This window comes from Gobio gobio, assembly GCF_949357685.1.
Source record: "Gobio gobio genome assembly, chromosome: 19".
Taxonomy (NCBI): domain Eukaryota; kingdom Metazoa; phylum Chordata; class Actinopteri; order Cypriniformes; family Gobionidae; genus Gobio; species Gobio gobio.
The window spans coordinates 13549439-13576282 of record NC_137112.1 but is presented as its reverse complement, the minus strand read 5'-3'; the positions used below and the strand labels follow the sequence as shown (position 1 = coordinate 13576282).

Genomic DNA, 26844 nt, shown 5'->3' with positions numbered 1-26844 from the left:
CTCGCAAGAACTAGCATAATCTCACCAGAGCGCCCTACTACATATGCTGGAACGCCAGTCTCTCCAGAACGTGCGTACGACTGTTAGCGGAAGTTAGAGATTACTGTTTGTAATGTTTTAAATATGGATATTTTTATCACACAAACGCATCGCTTCAGAAGTCCTTTATTAACCGCTGGAGCCGTGTGGAGCACTTCTACGATGGATAGATGCACTTTTATGAACTTCAAAACAGAATCAGCCATTCACTGCCATTATAAAGCTTGCGTCAGGATATATAACTCTGATTGTCATATACGCCTATGATGGCTTGAGGGTAAGTAAATCATGGGCTAATTTTCATTGGGTGAACTATCTAACTTATCCCTTTAAGATCAACTATCTTGGGGATAAGCGTGGAATATATTTTTAGTATGTTAAAATCCTTTTAACATACTAATCATTGGGAACATAAAGGAACTTTCATATAATCTATTTTGTGCAGAACTTATATCCATGTTAGGCGGCAGTGTGTGCACGCAATTCGCCATTTTCTCACACGAGAGAAGAAAGCGAGAGAAGAAGTCCCGCCCTTGCATATGACGTAATGACGCACAGGGACCTCACGACGTGCATCCAGCGAGCGACTACGCGCACATTCTCTGCGAGACTGCGCGAGGTCTACTGTCAGTCACCGGGAGACCGCCATGTCCAAAGAGGTAAAAAAAACAAGAAGATATTATGCTTGTGGCTTACAGATTACATTATAACTGCGAAGTTTTCTGCGGTTGTTTTAAAGTAAAACGCTAAAAAGTATATTAATTTATTTAGAAGGTTGAATTTGTGATTAAACGGCCTTTTCTTCGCAGCTTCGTCTCATTTCTTTGTTCGCAGCAGCGGCTCGTAACGATGCACGAGCTGAAACGCATTTCGTCTATTCTGAATTGTTTCAATCAGTCGTCTTGCAGTCATTTGGCCTTATTAAGAACACTGTTTTGTTTGTGTACATCTATTGTACCATCGGCTTTTTGAAAATTCGTTTTGTTTGTGGTGGCGCTGTAGGCCGCGCGCTGCGCTCGTGCACCGCGGATAAAAAATATAGGCAACGTGCCCTAGCATGGCAATTTTGATGAGGATGAATAAACAAGCTGGTTCAAGTCGAGTTTTTCTCTAAAGAAACTTGTTTTTCAGTGTATATTAGGAATATGTTATTGCAAAACGCCTAACGAGATAGGCTGCTTCTGTTTGATTACGTAAATAAACGTAGATCTATTTGTAGTGTTGTCATTTAATGCATTTCCTTTAATGGTTTTGTTTCCCACAGCAACAGACCCCCCGTGAGCCTGAGCAGCTCCGAAAACTCTTTATCGGGGGTCTCAGTTTCGAGACAACAGACGAGAGTCTAAGGGCCCATTTCGAGCAATGGGGAACTCTTACAGACTGTGTGGTGAGTCCATCTGAATGCATTCACATGCTAATGACTGACCGAAACCAGCTGCTTAACCCCTCTCTACTCGCAGGTGATGAGGGACCCCAACACAAAGAGGTCGAGGGGTTTTGGGTTTGTGACCTATAGTTCGGTGGGTGAGGTGGATGCAGCGATGGACGCTCGTCCGCACAAAGTCGACGGAAGAGCTGTCGAACCCAAGAGGGCGGTTTCTAGAGAAGTAGGTTGCTTACTTTGAGAAATCTTACTCTCACAACAACTATTCCAGTTTTTATAAAATAGTTAAACAACAACCTGGTATTTGCCACTAGACATTTCTCTCTCAATTCAATTAAAGGAATAGTTCACCCAAAAATGAAAATTAGCCCATAATTTACTCACCCTCAAGTCATCCTAGGTGTATATGACATTCTTCTTTCAGGCGAATAAAATCTGAGTTATATTACAAAAGTCCAGGCTAATACAAGCATTAGAATTGGATTTTGAAGTCAACAAAAAGTGCATCTGCCCATCAAATAACTGCTCCATGCGGCTCTAGGCTGTTAATAGAGGCCTTCTGAAGCGAATCGATGCATTTTTGTAAGAATAATATCCATATTTAAAACTTTATCAAGTAACCGGCCGACCATCTTCCCTGTTCAATTTATGGAAAAATTGTTGAAAGTTCCCCTGCCGATCGAAAGACTAACGCGACCAGGTACGCTCGTCATGACGTCACGTATTCAACACTTTTCCACGGAAGGCGGTGGGCTGAAAGTTTACTTGACATATTAACACCCCAGAGCCGCTTGGAGCACGTTATTTGACGGACAGATGCACTTTTTAAGGACTTCAAAAACAGAGCAACTATGAATCAAATTCTAATGCTTGGATTAGCTGGGACATTTGTAATCTAACTCAGATTTTATTTGTCTGAAAGAAGAATGTCATATTCACCTAGGATGACTTGAGGGTGAGTAAATTATGGGCTAATTTTCATTTTTGGGTGAACTATCCCTTTAAGCTTTATTGGCATGACTGGGGTAGTACAATGTTGCCAAAGCAATAAACATGTAACAAGTTATACAGGTATAGATAAATAGAAAAAAAGAGGGGAAAAAACATATATGGCTAAATTGTACACTCTTATCTATCTATCTATCAGCGAGAGAGAGCGGCAAGTTTTGTTAAAGGGTTAGTTCACCCAAAAATGAAAATTCTGTCATTAATTACTTACCCTCATGTCGTTTGACACCCGTAAGACCTCCGCTCATCTTTGGAACACAAATGAAGATATTTTAGTAGAAATCCGATGGCTCAGAAAGGCCTCCATTGGCACAATGCACTGTACACTCTCAAGACCCTTAAAAGGTACTAAAGACGTCGTTACAAAGTCCATCTCACTACAGTGGTTCTACAATAACTTTATGAAGCGACGAGAATAGTTTTTGTGCGAAAAAACCTAAATAACGACTTCTATAGTGATGACCGATTTCAAAACAATGAATCATGAAGCTTTGAAGCGTTATGATTCAGTGAGTCGATTCAGTGGTTTGGATCGCCAAAGTCTCGTGATTTTTGCAGTTTGACACGCGATCCGAATCATGATTCGACTCGCTGATTCATAACGCTTCGAAGCTTCGTGATGCTGTGTTTTGAAATCTGCATGATTCAGATGAGTGCACACACAAATCTCTTGCCACGCGTGAGTTCTATTTCACGTCTTGCATCCATCGACATAACGCATAAAACAGACAGAGTTTGGCTAATATGTTTGTTTTCAACAAACCTTATTAGATGCGTCGTCAGATTTTAAATGGACCGTGGAGCAAGTGAGTGCCGAATTGTGGGTGGGTTTTTTTTTTAAGATAAGTTACACCCCACATACTCACTCTTTCACTCAAGGGGTTGTACAGAATAGTCAACTTTAATGATCTGCCATGACGCTCTAAGCTTGACATTGACTAATCGTGGATCATGGCCTATTGTAATCTTTGAAGTCCTCTTTTACGCTCCATTTCCAACAGTTAAAGTAACAAATTAATGCATTCTCTGCGATCAAACAACAAGACATGTTTGATTATACCATCTGGATGCTCTGTATTGATCGGGTGAATGCACGTTTTAAACTGCTTATTGTATTGTAAGTTTAAACACCGCTCTAAACTAATGTGCTGCTGCATTGTAACACACACAGACATTAGACACAGGAATATTCAGTAGTGCAGAAATGCATTGTCAACACTGTTCTGTTATATATTAATAAAATAGCTTGTAAACTAACAATGTTCTAGCATACATTTCTTAGTAACTGAAACCCACAGCTTCACTGTTAGTAGACAGATTCTGCCAGGTAGTATTAATTCTTAATCACTCTCTCACTAATGTATTCATATAAATGTAATATTTATCTGTATCTGATTTTGAAAGAGCAGAAATCTGAGGCACCGCTGTGTCATATGCCATAGCTGTGCATGAGGCAACCCGCGTTCAGGCTTATTTATTCATCGATGACGTCATCGTCGACTAGTTGACGTTGACTTTAATCACATAAATCAACCCCTAACACACACACACACTTGTGGCCAAAGTCCGGAGGGGATTTTAGTTTGGATAAAACCATAAAATATATATTTTTTTAAAACCTTTTTGCATGTACGATCACACCGGTGCGATTAGAACATGTGATCAACTGCTTAATTCAGTTATGCTTTCGCACTTTGCCTGGTGCTGAGCCAGAGACGGACACGCTCAGCGCTCGTCATATACAACTATGCAATGTCATAAAAATTCTAGTGAAATTTGTGAATGAATACATTTTTTTCTTTTCTTATATTTGTTATTGAATAATTAATTTCAGGCCTCTAATTTCACTGATTTCACAAACTTATTTCAGGACTCCAGCAAACCAGGCGCTCACTCCACTGTTAAAAAGATTTTTGTGGGCGGAATCAAAGAAGACACAGATGAGGAACACTTGCGCGAGTATTTCGGCCAGTTTGGTAAAATTGAAGAGGTGAACATCATGACAGAGAAGAACAGTGATAAGAGGAGGGGGTTCGCCTTCATAACATTTGATGACCATGACGCCGTTGACAGGATTGTCAGTAAGTGACTGCCACTCATTTGTGTGTCAGCAGATTATAAAAATATATTTCTTTTGAAACCTTCTAAAAAAAATTCCCCATTGACCCCACAGTTCAGAAGTACCATACGGTGAATGGACACAATTGTGAAGTCAGGAAAGCTCTCTCCAGAGAGGAAATGAACAGAGTCTCAATGACTCCACGAGGTGAGAATTGCACACTGGAAATGGAATGCAGTGAAATATACCTCTATGCAAATAAAATGTACCTCAGAGTCAACCATTTTCAATTTAGCTGTCGCGTAGCCCTGTGATTGTTTTGTTCTGACTATTAAAATCTTTCATAAAACCCATCTTAGGTGGGCGAGGGGGTGGTGGCGGTGGAAACTTTGGCAGAGGAGGAGGTGGATATGGAGGAGGTATCGTTCTGCATATCATGTTCTTGTTTTTATTTTATAGTTGTAGTGCTCTAGTGCAGAGATTCTTTTATTTTTTTGTCCCTAAATATTACTTTAGTAAGCATTCAATTTAAAGTACACACATTTTCTCAAAATACAATTGCGTACATCCCCAAATGTGAATAATTGTACAAAATGTACTAGATGGATTAGTTCTAGTGCTGTCGCAGTGAAGCATTTTCCTGTGCGCTGATGTTGAGTGGCTCAATATTGCGATAAGCGGCATTTAAATAAGCGTGGGTGGCAATATTTATAGTAATTTATTGTAAATGAATAAATAACGAGCAAACTTAAACTAGTTTGCTTAATTTCTGCAAATACTTTGCTGACGCAGGTAAAAAAATAATTTGTACCTGCGTCCCCTCCCAACTCGAGTAAATGTCGGCCATGTACATAAGTGTTATGATATGGTCAGCAAGCACGAAGATGGAGAAACAAAAACAAAACTGGCTTTATTAATAATGCAATGATATCTCTGAATGAACATGGAGAATAACGCAAACTGAACTGACCAAGAACAACCAAAATGCAGGGTTATATAAACGGGTAGAACAAAGAAAAGTAAACTAGACGCATGTGAAACTAATCATAACTATAGCAACAAATGAGAACATCAGTAACCAAAAAAAACAGCAACTAAATGGAGCAGGGGAAACTGAAAAGATTGTCAAAATAAGGGTCCACATAACAGAACCAAATCCTGGCAATAATACACACCAAAAACCAAAATGTGACAATGTGACACAAAATACATGACATGTTGTCGCACAAGCCAATCAGCGAAGAGCTTTATTGACACATTATCAAACTGGGCACCCGTCATCATCAAGTAGCACTGGAGAAGAAATTTTTTTCAAAATTTTTTTTGCAATGATCACTCAAATGTGGTGATCAAACACTTATAATGATGTGACAAAGATATGTATTGGAGACAGGGTATTTAAGAATATAACACTAAATGAATAAAACACATAACCGACTGTGTTTACGAGGTTACTTGCAGAGATGGGCATTTTGAATAAATTTTGCGTGCACGTGTCCGTTTAAGCTCAAATGAAAATGAAGTCAAAATGCCAATGAAAACGCAGCACGAGTCCTCTTGTGCTTCAGGCCTGACTCAACTTAAAAACACTACTTTAACTCTATGATATTTTAAACTTTGCAATTAATCCGCAAATAACATTAGTACTGAACCGGGGTGCAGCGGGCCTTAACAGGCTCACATCGGCCGATAAAATCGGTCGGGATATAGTGCACACATCACAAGGCTATTTTTTGTATAACAGTTTGTTCCGATCCTCGAATCTGACTGGACAAGAGGCTTTCTAAGACTGCTGATATTTCGCCAGTATCCGCACTGCTTGCCTCTGCGCCTCAGTTTCACTTTATTTCGTCGCGGTCTGGAGGTGTGCTGTATAACGCTTACCAATCAGACCTCAGGTACCGCGCAAAATGACGCAATAACCAATAAAAAAAGAGACCTTTTTTTTAAAGTCAGGGCGATCATCGTTCTCATGATCAATGGTCGCTGTCACGTTCGAGTACTCGATTACTCGACCACTGTTGCCCATCCCTACAAGAAACGGTCTTTGAGTCATTAAACCGTTCATTCAACTAATACGTTCAAAAACATTGAATCATTCATGAATTAAATATGGTGTTCAATTATTTTAATGCCGTAAAATGTTGAAATGATGCTACAACAAAGATATCCTTTCCTCTTTGGACAAACTTTTTTCCCCCATTAATATATGATTTGACCTGAAGAAGGACAGATGCGGGTAATTGCACACGCTCAGTCTTTTGTTTAGGCTTGTTTAGTGGAAATCTACGGAGCCTGTGTACAAATCACAATGGTACACAGTGTCTTAAGTAGAAAGGAGCCAGCTGGTGGAAAAAATTACATTCTTCAATTGATTATTGTTTTTAACTCCTTTAACATTTTATACACGCATGAAGTGTAAAACAAGGGCATTGCTTTACGAAAAAAGAAAAATCATGAACATTTCGGCTTGTCAGTGTCACGGTATTGTGATAAACCTAATTAGTCCTTCATTTAAAAAAAAATCAAATGCATATTTTTTATGGAATAATTTGAAACGGTTATTTGGGTTGTAAGGACCAAATCCATGGCACACCTGTTTGTGAACTACTGGTTTGCAGTGTTTTTTATGAGTTTTTAATTTTGAAATGTTTGTCATTTGTAGGGGGATATGGAGGAGGTGGTGGAGGTGGTGGTGGAGGAGGAGGAGGAAGAGGAGGTTACGGTGGTGGAGGTGATGGTGGATATAACGGCTACGGCGGAGGGAACGGTAAATCAATAGGCTTTTAAAAATGTGATTCACATTAGGCTTGACAGTTAAACAGTCTTTCCATAATAATGTTTGATTTATCTCCCATCTGTTTATCAGGCGGCTATGGAGGAGGAGGCGGACCGAATTATGGTGGTGGTAACCGTGGTTATGGAGGCGGTGGCGGCGGTGGCTATGGAAACCAAGGTGGAGGCTACGGTGGCGGCGGCGGCTATGATAACTACAACAATGGTGGTGGAGGCAACTTTGGAGGAGGTCAGTTTTAGCACTTCATTCCGTTCCCATTTTTGGTTTCCTAGGTTTACTCGTCAACGCTTTGTTTTAAGTAGAAATGCACCGATCGACCGGCCACGGACCGGAATCAGCCAGTTTTCCTTATGATCGGACCGGTGACCGGCTAGTCAGTCTCACGTCTTTACAATTGAGCCGTTTTTTTTTGCCAGCAAGACTGGCAATAACATTAACTGTGCATTCTCGCGAGTAACAAACACCTGCCTCCTCTCACTCACTCGTCTCATTGGCTCTGGTTAAACAGTGCTTGTATTGCGCATAATTTTAGTCATTCCCGCAGATTTCATTCACACCGAAAGCATGCGCACTATCTAGCTATATAAGTGCACAAACCGCTTGTGAGTCGCGCAAGTACAAAAATCAGTGGCTCACTGCACTTAAACGGACAATGCATACAAAATTGTCAAAATGCTTGTCTTGGTCAGTTTTGATCTAAACACAGTCAGTTTTAGAACATAAATATAGTTGAGAAAGATAATAGATGTTGTGTAACAGTATATTGGAACCGTGCATAAACTTTTAAAGGGACAGCAGCCTAATATTCCTGCTGCTGTCTGTCATGTTCAAAGAACAAAAGACAGAAAATCACTGTTCTTGTTTTATAGCTTTAATTGTAAGCCTTAATCTGTATTTCATTTTTACAATAAAGACTATCCAGTGTTATTTTACATTTGATTACCTTAATTTTAGTAGTATTTCTAACCTGAATACTAATCTACTGTTAGACCCACCTGAAAAACTTAAAGCCATGTTTATTTCATATCTCTCTTTATTCTATTGGATTTATTTGTGCTGTTGTTTACAATTTGTTTTTGTTCTTATTTTATTACTGACTTTTTAACTTGTGCTTTTTTTAATTAAAATAATGCTTTGCGTTGAAGAAAAGTAGATTTGTGTTTGTATATGCTGTCAATTATAGTTCTTAGAAAGAAAATCTGAATCTACAACAACAACAAAAAACAGTAGCGGCAGGGTAACACTTACAAAAATCGGAATGCATCTCTAGTTTTAAGTCATAAAATATTAATGCGAAGTACATAGTGTAAAAATAGTTCTACATATGGTACCATGCTGCTTCTGTAGCTAATAAGATTTTCAAAGTATCACTGAATTTTCACAGGCAACTTTGGAGGTGGAGGTGGAGGTGGTGGTGACTACAATGACTTTGGCAACTACAACAACCAATCTTCCTCTAACTACGGCCCAATGAAAGGAGGAAACTACGGAGGTGGTGGAAGGAGTGGCGGCGGTGGCGGCGGCGGCGGCGGCCCATATGGTGGTGAGTGAATATTTCAGTGTAGAATTAAAACTTCATATTTGAATTCAAATTGTTGCATTAACTCCGTGTCTTAACCGGATGCGATAAAATTCCAGAAACAAGCAATTTGTCTGTCTTCACCAGACGTGACGCAACTACAGGACATGACAAAATCAGTCATAAATCACAGCCAATCAGAAGAGCGTGTGGGCGGAGCTCTTTCTGCAAGCGCACTGCACTCGCACATAAACAAATTCATAAATGTTTCGCCATTTTAGCACTATTAAAAATACATACTGAGTGACTGAAACAATCTTTGTCATAGAATACACTTGTTAGTTCACATTGTTCAGTTTGAACGTTCTTGTATATTTTCAATATCTGAGGTGAATTATCCATTGTCGCATAGTCAAACTCACTTTGTGTGCTTGCTTTTATTTAATGTTTAAAGAATTGAATCATTACCTCAGATTATCATTGTCATACTTTGTATGTTGTTGTTCCAGCAGGGGCATCGCAGAAATACAAACCACTTCTAAAAGAGAATCCTCTGTCGCTCCTAGCATATTTACAGCTAGTTTGGACAAAAAGTCTGATTAAAATGGAAAAGATACCTTTTATCACGTGTCGCATATGGTTAGGACAAAGGCCTGTTCATACCAAGAATGATAACTAACTATTTTAGCGGAGAATATTGTTCTGTTTATTGTAAGAGCGTGCTTGACTGCCACTTTAAATTTTCGAGCTCTTTACAGCAGGCTTGATTCTGATTGGCTGTCAATGTTTTTGTAGGGCTGCACGATATTGGAAAAGCCTGATATTTAGTTTTTCTACAATATATGTTGCGATATGAAAACCGTTTCACCAGATGATTTGAATCGCTCCATTTGGAACGAATTCATCATTCTAGGATGATTGGACTATTATTTTCTATGCAGATGCCCTACCCTACAAAATCAAACACATTGCAGGCATAGATAAATGCAATAGAACAAAGATACAAATTAAATAAGTAGTGCTTTATGCTTTGAGGTAAATCTAACAGTGTTCAGAGATTGAATAATCAAATGTAAAATGACAGTCTTCTCTGCATCAATTAAATTTAATTAATACAATTTATCTTTGTTAAAGCTACAAAATGTATTTTCTTTTTCTCTTTTGTTGTTTTTTTTTTAAATTGGTGACAGACAGTAGGAATATTAGGCTACTGGCACTTTAAGACGAACGCACGGATCCCATATAATAAGCATCCGTTTTCTTTCTCTGTTTACAACATAACCGAATGCGTTTATGAGGATACTCACCGAGATGGGCATTTTTACTTACTTTTGCGTGCACATGTCAGTTCAAGCACAAATAGACGAGAAAGAGAACGGAATTCGGTGTTCACGAACTTCACGTGACTGTGTGCGCACAGAAAACAGCGTGCGAGTTCCAGTCTTGCGCTTGTTTAAATTAACAGGACTTAAAAACACCTGAAAATGATAAACTTTCACTCAATGATGGTTCAACTTTGCAATTAAACCGCGAATCACATGCATTATGAACCGGATCCGGTTAACTTTGATCCCTATACTTGACATCGCACAACCTGCGATGTGACTAGGCGACCTCGTGGAGGCGTGCAGTGGGCAGAGCTAAAGAGTCACGAGCCAACACACACACAATACATCATGGCATTATCCCTTGATAACTTTCGATTCATTATACATTCGTGTTGTTCACATTATATGCACTTGTGTGCCGATTGCCAACAAAACACACACATTTGATGCCGTTTCACTCACCGCCTGCGGTTTCCACTCATGACCAGGAACAAACACGCACACTTGCAGAACTCCAGAAACACAAACTGCATCCACTGTTCCCTTAACACTGGGTTATTTGGGAAGCTGAACAAGGTTGTCTTTCCCTCACAACCAGAAACACTTCTTTAGTGACAGTGTTGATTTTGTGGTCTAAAAGCACAATGCCAGTGCCGCTGACGGCTCCCATAACCCGAACGAAGCTCGTTGATGGGCGCACGCGCTCCTTCGGGAGAAGTGCCCATAAAAGCAATTCCGCTCATTTGGCCATGTTTAGCATGAGAATCAACTCCTTAACAGTGTAAATTAATCAGAATGCATGAAATGGAATGAAATTTCTCCCCCCTTTAAAACTATATCTTTTATAGTTATCGTCCTTGGTGTGAACTGGCCTTGAGGCTCTTTTGGAAGTTGGGATGTTTTGAAGCCTATCGAAAGCAGCAATTATGGAACTATTATGACTGGATTTTTGTCATAGCTCGATCATGCTTCTTTTTATAGGTGGTTATGGAGGAGGCTCCAGTGGTGGTTATGGAGGCAGCTCTGGCGGGCGAAGGTTTTAAATTCCAGGGTAAGAATTGCCCCGCTTGTGGAAAGAGGCTCTGAAGTTAGCCACTAGTTTGTTTTAACTCATCCATGTCCAAACATCTCATAAGATGCATAACCTATGCAAATGTTAGCCCCTAATCACTCTTCAATTGGTCGGTAAATGAGTAAAACCATTGAGTTTTCAGTGCAGGGGATCCAGCAGCAAACCTTCAAATCTTGTTAAGCTAAGATCCAGTATCACAAGACGAATGTTGATTTTGAGTTGCTCTCCAAACCTTCTGGCTGCAGCACATGCAAACTCACCCTCATTGTCCTAACCATGCAGTCTTAGCTGACCTGAAGGTTTGCTTCTGTGCTACTACTACTCATTCCCCTCCAGTTCAGCTCTTGATAAAGACAAAGCCAGGTTGCAAAGTGTAACTGAATTTATGTTCCGTATTGTCCAACAGGCCACAGTACTTAGAGGAGAGCCAGAGAGAGATGACAGGGAAAGGAGAGAAGCAAGCAGGTTTACACCTAGATCTGCCCAACCAAGCGGCGTGGTGGCGATATTAACGTCTGCCACGCGAAGAGAACGTGTTCAATAGGGGAAGAAAATCATGTGGGAACGGGGTTGGGGGTCTTGAAAGTGTAAAAAAAGAAAAAAGGAAAAACAAGAAGAAAAAAAAGGAACGTTTCAAAAGTACTCTTGTCCTGGAAGACATTTACTAGTTTGTAGTTTTCCCTTTTCTTTTTTTTTTTGTCTGTGAAGTGCAAAGCATTCCAATGAGGTTTTATGCAGGGTTTAATTATTGTGTTGGCTTTTCTCTTGAACCAGTAGGGTGTCTGTCTTTTGCTTTTCTTTCTTTCTTTCTCTTTTTTTTTTTTTTTTTAATGTAAACAGTCACCAATCAAGATTAAATAAACCGCTCCAGTTTTTTTATTTAATTGCATTCGTCAGTGTTTTGATTTGGTAAATGATCAGGGTTTCCGCGGGTCTTAGTTTTAATTTGACCTTCCACAATTTAAGGCCTTAAAAATGTCTTAAATTGGATCAGAAAGTTATAAATTCAATATCATGGCATTAAATAAGGGCCCTTTGGTTTCTGCGATGGACAGTATGAATCCATTCATAAAAAGTGTATTTACTGTATAATGCAGAATGACACAGAATTTGTCGAATTTTAGATGTATAAATCAAAAGTAGGTCAGAACGCTTAAAGGGACCGTTAACCCAAAAATGACAATCCTGTCATTTACTCGCCCTAATGTCGATCCAAATCCGTAAGACTTTCCTTCATCGTATAAAGCCATCGACTCTCTTCAGAACATCTGGAATAAACCGCTTTATTCGTATGGATTAGTTTTACGATTTCTTTATGAACTTTCTGAAGTGGAAGTTGCTTATAGACTGTCAATGGAGGGACTGAAATCTCTCAGATTTCATTAAAACTATCTTAATTTGTATCCCGAAGATGAATGATAGTCAGTCAAATTTAATTTAACCATTAAAGCAGAAAAAAAAAATTATAGAACCAATTTATTTGTAAAATTAAATTGCATGCACTGCAAAAAAAATGTCTTCCTAAGAATTTGTTTTCCATTACAAATTCAAAACATCCTTGGATCAAGATTCATTTAATGAATAAAAATGAAGACTTGTTTTCTGAGAAATGTAACAAAATTAAGCGAGTTTGTACTTACAAGAAGAACAATATCTATTATTTGGGTATGACCATTACTAACTTTTGAATTGAGTTGATTTTTATGAACCCATTGGCGGATATTTGTTCTTGTAATTTTATGATTAAAACAAGATTTCTTATCTCAAACAAAGCTTATTTTTTTTGTAAAATTAATTAAAAAGTAATGGAGATCTTTGAAAAACTTTGAAGCTTCACTAATATAACTCGTTGTGTGCTTTAGAAGTTTACATTTAGAGAGCATATTGACGTGTTGTGTTCCCTACAATTTATTCCTTAATTTTTCTTTAAAAGGTCTTAAATTTACCTTCATAAAACCTGCAGAAACCCTGATGATGATCTTCAGTACTCGGACCCACAGCGTATTCTGATGCCGTTGGGCATTTCTGTCTTTTGTAGCTTTACCCTAAGGTCACATTGAAAATGAAGCCTTGGTTGCAGCCAAATTAATGTAATGCTGGTTCGTTTTAACTTCCATGTGAATGGCGTACATGAACAAATTTAGCTGAATCAGCTTGCTCATTTACTGTTATAATTGGGCCTAGCACATGTTCCAGTGTTTCTGTATCGTATCAACACATGGGTAGCACGTAGTTAATCTTTTAGAAAAACTGTTCCTGTGGTCAATGAACTCCATAAGAGGATGTTTAGCAACTCTGAATTGCCACCTGAAGGCAATCTCGCACGTAAACGGTCAGAAGTGCCAGCAAAGGAGGAAGGAGCCAGCTTAAAGGCTAGCCAAAGAGAAGAGACTGTTGAGAAGCGCTCCATCGAAGAGAGGCTAGCCATTGGGATGAGCCAGCTGAGAGGCTAGCTTATTGGGATCGCCAGCAGTCTTATTGAGAACAGATGATTGCTGTTGTAAGACTAGCGAGAAACAGCTACCAAAGTAAGGTGTTTAACATGCCAGACTGGTAGGTAAGAGGAGAATTTTAGTTTTCTTTCATGTGAATTATTTGTGCTCATCAAAATGAGGTAACAGTGTAAAGATTCTGTTGCTTGGTTGTTTTCGTGGTTGTGGTGAAAACATGACTGCCGAACTATCACAGTGACCACATTTTCAACTGTGTCTTAAGTAAGGTTCGGTATCTAAATTTTATGTTCTAAAAGTAGTCTTTTGTGTCAGTGGTGCATGAGACACTTATGACTTCAATCTTTCTGTGCTTGGCTACATGTCTTTTTGTTTCTCTCCTTGTTTTGGTTTTAAGTCCATTTCTCCTTTTTCCAGGGATATAAACTGGTGGATTTTATACCTGTGACAGTTACAGCAAATGCGAATGGCCGGTGATCTTGAAGGTGAGTTCATTTCATTAGATTGATCGTTGTTTGGTTCGTTGTTTCACAAAGGATTCTTTTCTTTACCTCTAGGGTAGTTAAAGACTGTCGCAAACACCTGCCCTAAAACAGCGACTGCACAAACATTTTAACATTCATTCCTATTATGAGACTGTGCTGTTTTCCCCACGTTTGCAGATGGACAGAATATTTAAAACGGTAAGCTGAATTTGTTTTAAATGTATACATTTTGTGTGTGTGTTTTTTCTTTTGTTGTCACTGCACTGTACAAAATGTTATGTGGTACTTTGGTAAAATAATGGTAACATTATTACACATTATATTTTTTAAGGCTTGATTCCTTAAATGGATTCTACTTTAATAAATCATGTAAAATCTCGTAAATTATTTAGTCTTTTGCCCTATTCGGACAGTAATTGTTTCACATGGGGTCGTATGGTATTTTCATCATTTACAGGGGCTAGTCAGTGATTTTATTGCCGTCTGAATCCAGCATGTGTTTTTCTCCCACCACCCGCGTAAAAATCCCCGGCCAACTTGCATACTGTTTTTGAACGAACACCAAGGTCGTGTGGTAATTTAATTGCTGTCTGAGGCCACATCCACATGAAGCCAGAGCTTTCCCTATCCAATCTTTTTTTTCCCCCCTCGTCTCAAGAAATATCTGTGTACACACGAAACCCCTAAAACCGACTCGAAACGATGTAGTATACATGCCAGACCAGTATGTGGCACTGTAATTCTGCCACAGAAATATACTAAAAGGGGTACAGCAATGGTCGGAAGTAAGGCAAAATCTCAAGCTAAAATAACAATACATACATTTGCTACTTACCAGATTGTCTACACCTACCCCAACCCTAAACCTACCCTTACAACAAAGCAAATACAGTAATTAAATGACGCAATATTGATGTGCGCATGCCCAGTGCCCGTAGCTGTATCCCTTCTAGTCTTTACTGTGTGGAACGTGGTGTGATGACATCACCATTTCACAAAATATACAGATTGGCTGTACACACAAACGCAACGTGTGTCGGTTTTAGATTTATCCACTCTGGGACCCGGTTTCAAAAAATGTTGGTATATAGCGAAACGCTGATACGATACAATTTTCTTTACGTATACAGCTAAACACGTCTTTGTGTGGACGGGGCCTGAGTTTACAAGAATATATCACTTCATAATTCACTGTTTATATCCTTTTTGACCACTGCAGAGCACCGCACTGTTGCACTCCGCTGTAATTGGGATTAGTGATGCACCGATCATGATTTTACATGGCCGATTCCGATACCGATTTTTTTTTCAAGAAAACTGGCCGATTCTGATACCGTTTTTTTTTTTTTTACACAATAAAAGAATGAAAGTTAACATGATCAAGATGTTTATTTGGTATTTAACAGGCTAAATTGGCTTTTGGCTAATGAAAACAAGTCCGCAATCTGAAATTAACAGGAAATTGAATTGGAAATTAAAAGGCTGAAAGGTGAAATTAAAGGCAACAACTGCATATTCTGCAATCCAAACAAAGATGTTACTTAAATCAGCATTTGTTTTTAAATTCAGTGTAAAGAAAAAAGTCTTTACCAGTGAAATTAAATAAAACCAAAGTATATAATTCTTCCAAAATGTTAAATCAAATAATGTTTAGTGCAACGAAAAAAACTAAGATGCTACAGCAGGTGCTTTTTAAATCAAATTAAGTCAATGTAATTTTAAGGTAAAATAAGCTAACACTTTAGAATAATGGTCATTAGTTAACATTAAGCTTGCTCAACTTCAGCTCGCGCAGGAAAGCGGCTCTTCATTGCCTTCAGCGTATCTCGTCTCTTCCCTCAGTTCTCCAGTTTCCGTTTGTAACACACAAGTGACATGTTCGCGAATGATTGCAATATAGGCGAATGTGCACGCGGGCGCACTTCCGGAAAAATCGGCAGAAAAATACACAGAAAACCGATCGCGCGCTAGAAGCAAACCCAGAAAACCGATCGCGCGCTAGAAGCAAAAACCGTCCGGTTCCGGTTTTTGGCCGGTCAACCGGTGCATCCCTAATTGGGATGCATTTTAAAGATCAAACCTTTTATTACTGAAATGCTGGCAAGTATTTACAAGAGCACTATTTCATCACCGCTCAAAAAATAAAAATAAGAAAAGCACATAAGCATTTGAAATGGGCCGTTATTATAGTGTGTTAAATAACCAAGCAGCATTATATTTATTATTAGGCTGTATTCCCTTATTTCAGCTCATTTCCATGTGGAATAAAATTACATCCTTTATTTTGAGATAAAATGCAAGACAAACCATTTTAACTATAATGTGCGTCAATGGATCTTACTATTTTTAAACCGATTTAAATTAAATAATTATAACATTTTCCTATTATTAAATGAAATGTGCATTTATTTTTATACCAAGCATATGACATTTTATTTACAGCAGACAATCATGCAACTGACCACGTCAGCAGGTTCCCAGGTGCGCAGGATCACAAACTCACTCCTCCACCGTGAATAAATCACCATCCGAATGCACAAGTTTTATCACTGAGGTGGCATGCAAATGTATTTTTACGGACGTCCACGTGAGAAACAATTACCGTCCGAGTAGGGCTTATGACGCAATGAATTTTAATATTTTTAGTGAAATGTGCTTTATTTTAAGTTGTCTCAAAGGGTGTGAATTAGACTGAATGGAAATGACCTGTTAATATTTGACTTTTATATTGTACAATTAAAAGACTAGCTAGCACAGCACAAGTAAAAACAAACGTGTTACTGCACCAGGTAATGCTCATTGAACAAAGCAGCTTGCATCATATTTAGGGGTGTAACGATATTCAAGCCAAACTGAAAAACCGCAATACACTACCCACGGTTCGAACCGAACGCCCCCTGCTGCCCCAGCCCAGCTCTTTCACCTTATGCCACAAAATATTTTTTTTCTTCATTGACATTTGATTAAATAGTAATTAGTACACTTTTAACAACTAATAAGAGTATATTTTACTAAATATTATAATAACATTATTTACTAAATATACACTAACTTTTGTCTTTTAAGTGTATGTCACGTGACTTCGGTGATCGCTCGAGCTGCATGGTGGAAGGACAGAGCCAGTTTCCCCATTTAGCCAGATAGGCAAAATGCTACCTTGGAGTCCCAGCAGCATCGTCATATTCGTAGCTGGTTACAAAATAAAAAAACATCTCACCTCAGAAAACCGCGTTCTTGTCCTGTCAGCCGTTATACTGTGCTCGTAGCGCACACTCTTTAGTTACACGCGCGCATGCGGCAGCATATATCACTTCATATATAAAGCGCAAGAGAAACTGAGCATGCAACAATGATGTCAATTCGTAAGTCATGAAATAAAAGTAGCCTTAAGTACCAATAAATCGCGTAACTGGTTCAACGCGTGTGAGCGGGGATGGATTTGCATGCAGGTTTGATGTTCATTCTGGTCATCAGGAGCAGTTTTCATGTTTCATTAACAGTTCATGATGTAGGCTACTGTGTATTAGCCATAGTAACTGTTGTTTCCATAATGACACTTTATTTTCACTTTATTTATTTTGAAATGAGTGTGGTGTACTTTATTGTATTAACCAAAACTGCTATTTAATAGCTTTAACTTATCGGCCTATCATAAGTATTTGTCAGATTATATTCATACAATTTGTGTAAAGTGGGAAATTACGTGTCATCAATTTTTATTAAATAAATGTGCTTGTTTTATTTGAAACATTATGGTAAAATTAGTAGATTATTTCTGACTATTCTACAGTGCAGACATTTATTTCATTTTAGTTTACTCAGGTATGTAAACTGCTCTAAAGAAAACGTGAAGCCAATGTATAAAGTTAATAAAGATAAAGTTAACATGTTGAATTATTGCTGTTGTTATTAAGTTAAAAGTGAATCTAGTGTTATTATTGCTGGTGCCCTGCCATGAACCATGACTCCACCGCAAACAGAACCGAACCGTGGCTCCAAAACCGTGGCATTGGTGTATCGTCGTCACACCCCTAATCATATTAGTACATGCAGTTATCCACAACCTAACCATAAGATCTGCTCTTCTGCACAATGACCTATTCATTAACAAACTGTATTCTTACTTCTATGCCATAGCTATTATATTGATTAATAATAGATAGTTAGCTAATCTGTGTGCTTGTATATGTGCAATTCTGAAATGCATAACATGTTTCAAAGCAGCTTCATTACAATTTAATTGATTTGTACGATATATATTGTGAAAAGCGCTATACAAATGAATTTGAATTGAATTGAATTGAATGGTAACGGTCAGAACTTCAACATAACTTCCCCCTTAATTTTATCAGCTTATTCGGTTCCTCTTTTAAGTTTCCAAAAAAGAATTTGGAAAATGTATCTCTTTGTTGTATTAGTTAAAAATGTTCTCTATTTTCTATACAACACTGAACCACAGTTTTCTTAAGAAAATATGCACTCTTTATTTATCACCTGATAAATGATTCATTTAGATGCATCTGAATGTTCAGTGAGTAGTTGAAGCATGCCATTTGTGTTAGAAAGGTTTCTAGAACTTTTGATAAGTTTTTCTCTTCTTTTTCCCTTCAGGTTATCAAATCATGGAACCAAACAATAGCTGCAGGACAGCATTCGAAAAATGTATTTTTTTTAAACATTACTTTTAAATTGTAAATTTTTTTAGTGTCTTTTAATAAAAGTTAACATTTATGGTGTGGAATTCTTCACATACGTTTCATTGTCTGCCATCAACTGAGATTAAAAGCATAACTGGCCATAGAAAAATGACTTCCATGTCGTCCAACCTATCTGATATGGTCCAGTGATGAGGTACAGGTTATTACGTCAACAGTGTGAACAATATTATACATTTTGAATAAAGAAAAATGAACCCTTTCAAATCAAACAGATATTCTTGGAAAAAAATACATTTGGATTCTGAAATCCACTGCTGCTTCAATATGCATATATAAATCCTAATTCAATTTATAATCAAAGCCTTAATTAATATCTATCCTCCTACATATTAAGACGATTTCTTCTTTGAATGTTCTCTTGAATGTTTGGTTTTATTCCTTTTGACTGAATTATATGCTTTTATTTTATATTTTATTCAGTTTATTTTTTTTTTTTACTGAAACGCTAAGAAATAAAGATGAATATTGCCCGTACTTCTCTCTGAGGAGAAGAACATGTTATCTGTATGTTTTGGAGAACTGTTGTTTTCAGTTGACGCTCCACCAACTCCAACCTTGGAGAGACTGTATCAGTGTATGTGCGCAGTGTTCTGTGGTACAGATCAGTATTGGAGGTGGATTACCGGCATCCTAGGAGATGGGTGGACTTGTTTTCTGGGCAAGCTGGCACCTGCTCCAGAACTGGAAGGTCACTATGTGCCCAATTCCGGGGTAAAAGCGTCAACAAGTGATCTATGGAGACATGTATCTGGTTAACTGACAAAGTGTGGAAATTTACTATGACTATCTATTTTCTCTTGGCCAATCAGAATAATTCAACCTGCAGTAATGACGTAGCTAGACCTTGAAAAGAGTATAACTGTTGAGAAATTGTATGTACGGAAAGGTAGAGAGGGAGTGCGGCCTACGAACTTCTTGTAGGACCTAAAGCTGATGAAACTGCAAACTATTCTTAGTTTTTTTTCTTTAATTAATTGAACTCCTGACTCTTGGTCTTCGTTCTTCACACTGGTCTTGGGTCCTAAACTGTTATCCCCTAACTATTCAAAGCCTAACTTCATTGTTTAAACCACTGGCACAACAAGCCATATTCGGGAACTTTTGTTTCATGGCCAACTACACTCTAAACACTGGGTTAAGAACAACCCGGTTTGGCCTGAAATGTTGTTTCTCACTTGTAGCCAACATGTGCTGTGACTGACTCCATAACCTGTACATAAACAATCAGTACAGTTTTGAGAACACATTTTAACATCAAATGCATTTATATTCTGTATCTTTTTGAATAAAATCTTGTGTAAGCCATCAGGCGTTTCCATCACATGAAAAGGCCGATGCAACACTCGTTTCGGTGACTCACATCGCACCCCTGTATGTTGCTTTGCATAAAATTAGTATACGATATAAAGCACAAAAAAATGTAAAGATATAAAATGTACACATCTCATTTACCAAAGACGTGCACCAATTCAAGGGCGCTGCACTGCTCTCTCCTGAAGAGGGTGCAAACAGCCTACACTAAATAACCCCTGGGTTACGTCTGACCCAGGAGCTGGATAACACAAAAACAACCCAAACACTGGGGTGTTACGTCTGACCCAGGATCTGGGTAACACAAAAACTACCCAAACACTGGGGTGTTACTTCTGACCCAGGATCTGGGTAACAGAAAAACTACCCAAACACTGGGGTGTTATGGCTGACCCAGGATCTGGGTAACACAAACACTGGGTTATGTTTGATCCAGGATCTGAGCAACACAAAAACTACCCAAACACTGGGTTCTTACGTCTGACCCAGGATCTGGGTAACACAAAAACTACCCAAACACTGGGTTGTTACTTCTGACCCAGGATCTGGGTAACACAAAAACTACCCAAACACTGGGTTGTTACGTTTGATCCAGGATCTGAGTAACACAACATCTACAAACACCGGTTTGTTACGTCTGACCCAGGATCTGAGTAACACAAAAACTACCCAAACACTGGGTCATTACGTTTGATCCAGGATCTGAGCAACACAAAAACTACCCAAACACTGGGTTCTTACGTCTGACCCAGGATCTGGGTAACACAAAAACTACCCAAACACTGGGTCATTACGTTTGATCCAGGATCTGAGTAACACAAAATCTACAAACACCGGTTTGTTACGTCTGACCCAGGATCTGAGTAACACAAAAACTACCCAAACACTGGGTTGTTACGTTTGATCCAGGATCTGAGTAACACAAAATCTACAAACACCGGTTTGTTACGTCTGACCCAGGATCTGAGTAACACAAAAACTACCCAAACACTGGGTTGTTACTTCTGACCCAGGATCTGGGTAACAAAAGCTACCCATACACTGGGTTGTTACATCTGAACCAGGAGCTGGGTTACACAAAAGCTACCCATACACTGGGTTGTTGTCTCTGATCCAGGAGCTGGGTTACACAAAAACTACCCGGACACTGGGTTGTTGTCTCTGATCCAGGAGCTGGGTTACACAAAAACTACCCGGACACTGGGTTGTTGTCTCTAATCCAGGATCTGGATAACACAAAATCAACAAACCACAGTTTGTTACGTCTGACCCAGGATCTGGGTAACACAAAACTAACCAAATACTGAAAAATCACTGCTCTCTCTGCTCTTATCAATGCTAGACTGCATGGATGAGCAAGGAGTTCTTGCCCAGAACAGAACCATACCGCCAATCTAAACTATGCTAATTGTCTATCACTTTGACGATAGTGATCCTGACAGAAATGTATTTACCTTATATTACTTGTTCATTTCTTAGGTCAGTACACTGCATGTGTGCATATCATAAAATAAAGTACACCCCATTTATCAGCTGTACATGAGCTGCATGTTTGTTTTAATCATTGGTCATATTAGTCAATACATCAGATTTTGGAAGAAGCATATGGATTCAGATGGGATAATGTATGTCAAGCTATACAGGCTATATACAGGTATAAGCTTCTCCGTACCAGAAGGTGGAAGTAGACAAGAAGATTCTTGTTTATTATCCGGGTCATTAACGCAAGAATGTCATCATGGAAGTCAGGCAAGAGGCCTCGAGTTTTGACAAAGCCATTCCTATTTCTTCTCCCCTGTTGGGTGAGAAATTAGACAAAATCTAGATGGGGCAAAACAGCCGCCTGGACAGCCACATATTCAGCAGGACGAATGAATGCGTTTTTTCATTCCTCTCAGTTTTTCCATATGGTTTGTTTCTGTCTAGCCCTCCACATGTTCTTACATGAGGCTGAAACGAGACCTGGGGCTGTATATATAAAGCTGGTCAGAGTAAATGTTAGTCTTAAGTGTGTCAAAATTCTAAGAATGACGTAATTTTACTCTTATTCCTATTCTTAAGAATACGTGTGATTCATAAAGGTTCCTAAGTGTTAAGACTAGGTCTCAGCTCCTAAATTATTTAAGAGAGCTGGAGAGGTATTCTAACCGAGTTAGGAATAACACAATGGCAGCAGAGAGGAGGAGACACACCTTCCAACGAAAATATATCATATTGGAGTTAAATGATAAAAGCTTGATCGTCAAGAAATTCTTTTTGTGTACCTGAACAAGTAAGAAATGTAATAACTTCTCTCACTTTACAAATCAATGCTCTTATCTGCAGAACTGAAAGTAATAATTACATATTTTGGGCACAGGAAAAATGCAGCAGTGATGACTTGGCTCCACCAGTGGGTCCGCACACACATTATACAGGGTTTTAAATATCACCATTGTGCCACTGACCACACCAAACATACAGTAGTGGCCAAAAGTGAGTTTAAAAAAAAAAAGACACTACAAGTTTGCTTAAACCATCAAAATATGAGGACAATGCCTTTATCGGAGTGTCTATTTACACCAAGTGCAAATAGCATGTCTTGTTGGCAAGCACTATTTGCACTAGCTCCAACCAACAATGTCTGGTTGGGCCACACAAGATTAAAAAAGAAACCCTGTCTTCAATGTCATTAGTGGTGTAGTCAGTATAGTGTAAGGTTCATGAAACTATGTTTTGACGCAATCGACCCAGGTTCGAATCCGCCTTTTGCCGAGCTCGCTCTTCTCCCTTTTCCCATCACATATCACATCGGAAAGGCGTTTACTTTCAATAAAAATTAAGAAAATGTTCTAAAAGTGGAGATAAAGTGCCTAATGAAATGTTAATAAAAGTATTTATTGGATAGGGTTAGGGGCAGGTTATTGTCTCATTAAGGCGGCATCCATATGAAAAAATTAATATACATAATCATTTACACTATATTTTTATTTTATCCTGATAATGTACAACAATACTGATGTGCAAATAGTATGTATCTGTCAAAATAAAGTATAAATAGCATCTAATTACTATTTACTCAAATTGCAAAGAACTGCTACTTTTACATGGTGTAAATAAAATATATCACCATGTTCAAATAGTCGTTGCCTATTTCTATGCTTGTATATTTTAAAATATGAGGGAAGAACAAAACACTGAACTTAGTGAAGGTATTTATCTGACAAAATAATTTGGCAAAAAAGGCAAAGCTACGTGTTTTAGAAAAACAAAAAAGCTCACAGGAAAAAAAGCCTACATTGACTACAACATAATCAGTTATTAATATTTCATTGGTCCTCTCTTGTTTTTACATGTGTTCATAAATTATTTGTATGACAACCTGGAAAATTATATCTGTACAAATTGGCATGTTTTATTGTTTAATCACATCATTGCTCCGACTGTAAATGAGGAGACAGAAAAGGATCTATAGAAAAGGATCCCACAGCATCACAATCATGATCATTTTGCACAATGCTATTTTTTTCTAATAAATTTAAATATTAAAGTTTCTGTGTCTTAATGAAATTTTTATACTATAATTACATAAAATGATTGGTGTCATGCTGCTGTGACATCACCCTTGTCATTCACTATTGACTGATTCAGTGGTTGAGGGCGGCCATTTTGTGTCGACATTGTAGTCCTTAGTTTGCAACACTTAAGTGTCACCTCAGTCAGCAGCACTTAAGATTCAGTCTTAGACTTTACTGAAAGTTGCTTTTAGCTTCTTTATAAAAGTCTCCTATACTCTTAGACAAGACATTTTTGACACTTAAAAGGGTAACTTCAGTGATTTAGCATTAAGCTTTGTATCAGTAGAAACCCGGTAGTATATTCGAATTATGGTACTTTTCCCCCTGAGACGAGATAATTAAGCATTTTATTTCTGGAAAAAATCCTCCGATGATGCAAAATGACGACATTTTTGGCCAGAGGCTAAAGACTACAGGAGCTAGTTCCACATGTTTTCAACCAGCCCACAGGGGAGGGATCTCACTCACAGAATGTAAATGCACACGGCGGCTGCCACTCGGCTCGGGCATTAATAACGGAGCGGTTAATAACAAACTTTTCAATGAATTCCTATGAAAGTTTAGCTTCCACATGCGATCTGATAATGTGCCAGACTGGACACGCACCGAGAATGATAGCCGCGCTTACCTCAGCTCAGCTCTTCTCGTGATGAATTAAATCTGACTCCTGCTGCGTCTGTGATGTGACTTTGGTTCGGCTCACTCACACTTTATTGAAAAGACACATTCCGTTTTTAATTATAGTGTCTGTTCTCTAACTGAACGAAATTATTTTATTACTATGAATATCAAAACAATGGTGGGGCGGTGCCGCGGTGGGCAAGTGATAACCAATAGCCGTGGCTTTGGGAGTGGCCTCGTAGGGCAGTGAAGCAAGTGCATTCTGGGAGTTGTTGTCTTTCATCCACATGAGACAAAAATACTTTATATTTTCTGTCTTTTCTCAGTCTAGAAGGCACCAAATTCAAAAATAATTTCACATTTCTACTACATAAATGACACAGTTTAAATACACATTCATCTTCTCAGCGCTGAAGTGCCCCTTTAAGTCAACACTTAAGACTATTCTTAAAGGGATAGTTCACCCAAAAAATAAAAATTCTGTCATCATTTACTCACCCTCAAGCTGTACAAACATTCTTCTAAATATCTTCTTTTGTGTTCAGCAGAACAAATTAACTCATGGAGGTTTGGAATAACTTGAGGGCGAGTAAATGATGACTTTTGAGTGAACCATCCCTTTAAGAGCATTTCTGAGAAGTTTTACATACGGGCCCAGATTCTTCATCTGGGAATTACAAACCCGCATTAAACAACAATGCAACAGAATAACACACAAGCTTGTATATGGTGTGTTGTTAAATGATTATAACCAGATAGATCAACTCTTGTGGTTTCTATTCAACTCGACAGCACTTTTCTCTAAAATGTTTTGGCACTTGTAGAGTAGCTTAGTTCTGTTGAATTGGGCCTTCATCCTTTAGTTTTAACTATTGTTTATTTTTGCCATGTATGATATCCGTTAGTCTATGTAAGATTTTTGACAAAACAGGGCTTATTCTTCAAATGTCTGTTAAAGTGAGAGAAAATAATGTACCTGTATAGCCAGATGTCTGCTTTAGAATGTTGGAGCATTTCTTCTGTCCAAGCATGGGCCGGGCCCAGTGTGAGTTAGAGGAAGCGGGGCCCCCTCTGCCGGTCTGTCACCTGCTTTATCCCTCGATCTGTTCGTGTTCACCGCAGGGCCCCCTAAAGTGTGGGGCCCAATGTGGTTGCACCACCCTTAAGACGGCCATGCATACGGCAATGCATCATTTCATAATGTGACCATTTGTCTTTTTGCTTTAACCCTAAATGGTCCTTGGGGACAAATGTGGCCAAAATGTTTTTAATTTTTTTTCCCCCTTTAAATAGTTTTCTTAAAGGGATAGTTCATCCAAAAATTAAAATTTGGGGGGTTAACAAAGGCCTTCTGAAGCAAATTGATGGGTTTGTGTAAGAAAAATATCCATATTTAAAACTTTATAAAGTAAATTATCTAGCTTCCGCCAGACCACCTTCCATATTCAACTTACGAAAAAAGCGTAACTGTTTTGAACTGCGAGAGGAGTTATACTTTATTCATAAGTTGAAAACGAAAGGCTTATTTTACTTTATAACATGTTAAATATGAATATTTTTCTTACACAAACGCATCATTTCAGAAGGTCTTTTATAATGGATGGATGTGCTTTTTTGGGCTTTAAAGTTTGGTCTCCCATTCACTGCCATTATAAAGCTTGGAAGCATCAGATTGTATTCGTCTCAAAGAATGTCATATACACCTAGGATGACTTGAGGGTGAGTAAATCATAATTTTTAATCATAAACTGAGTGGTACAAGACTTGGCTATTTTTTAGAGTTTGCCATCTGAACACCAAAAAATTGGACTTGATTCAACAATGTTAAGTGGTTGAAAAAAAAGTGGTCCTTCATGGACAAAAGTGGGCAACCATAGGAAATGAATGTGTGAGACTATAATTCAGAGCAATATTTTTTACTTGTACAATAAAAATCAATAAATCCAACACAATGCAGATCATACATAGGGGAGCGCGGGCCACAACCTAACATGGGGTTAGTTACACATATGGTTCCACACATGTCAGGATGACAAAACTTGGTGCATACTAGTTGCCATATCAATATAGAGAAAAAATTGCATCAAAATTTAAAAAAATATTTGGAAGATATCACTGACTAGAACTAGAACTTTACTAGAACTTGTAATTGCAACGTGTAAACTCGTAATTTTCTTAGCTACGACGTGACGCGCTGTAGGCCTACCACCTGAAGAAGTGGTGCTGTGCAGACCGATCGGTTTATGACATCAAACAACCGCGAGAGCGATTAGCAGACGGAGCGATTACGAGCTATATATATATAAAAAAAGCTATCGAAATTGGAGGGTATTCGTGTGCAATTTTTACCTAGAAAACTCGTATTTACGATAATTCCGAGAGCACGTGAAGACAGCCATCACAAAGTCGTGGGGAAACTCGGGATTTTCTTTGCCCCTAATTTACGAGCTGTAGGGCGTGTCAGTGAGAAACCTGTGAGAAACATGGCGGAATACT

At 38.4% G+C, this 26844-nt stretch overlaps 1 protein-coding gene across 5 annotated transcripts; it reads left to right on the top strand.

Moving 5' to 3' along the window:
- The first annotated feature begins 601 nt into the window (after positions 1-601).
- On the top strand, positions 602-20163 carry hnrnpa1a (heterogeneous nuclear ribonucleoprotein A1a). 5 transcript variants are annotated; one of them, XR_013818566.1, is made up of 12 exons: positions 602-698; positions 1304-1426; positions 1500-1646; positions 4302-4512; positions 4605-4697; positions 7156-7260; positions 7360-7515; positions 8672-8830; positions 11116-11185; positions 14074-14141; positions 14214-14339; positions 18753-20163. XR_013818566.1 is itself a non-coding variant. In XM_079844475.1 (10 exons), exons 1-9 carry the CDS (start codon positions 687-689, stop codon positions 11175-11177), a joined length of 1068 nt encoding a protein of 355 aa, XP_079700601.1. In that variant the 5' UTR covers positions 602-686; the 3' UTR covers positions 11178-11185; positions 11613-12971. The 5 variants fall into 5 exon arrangements, 2 of the variants coding, with proteins under 2 accessions (XP_079700601.1, XP_079700600.1); XR_013818567.1 differs by having other exon boundaries at positions 11116-14141; XR_013818568.1 differs by lacking the exons at positions 14074-14141; positions 14214-14339; positions 18753-20163 and adding an exon at positions 11613-12088 and having other exon boundaries at positions 8954-11185.
- The last annotated feature ends 6681 nt before the right edge of the window (positions 20164-26844 follow it).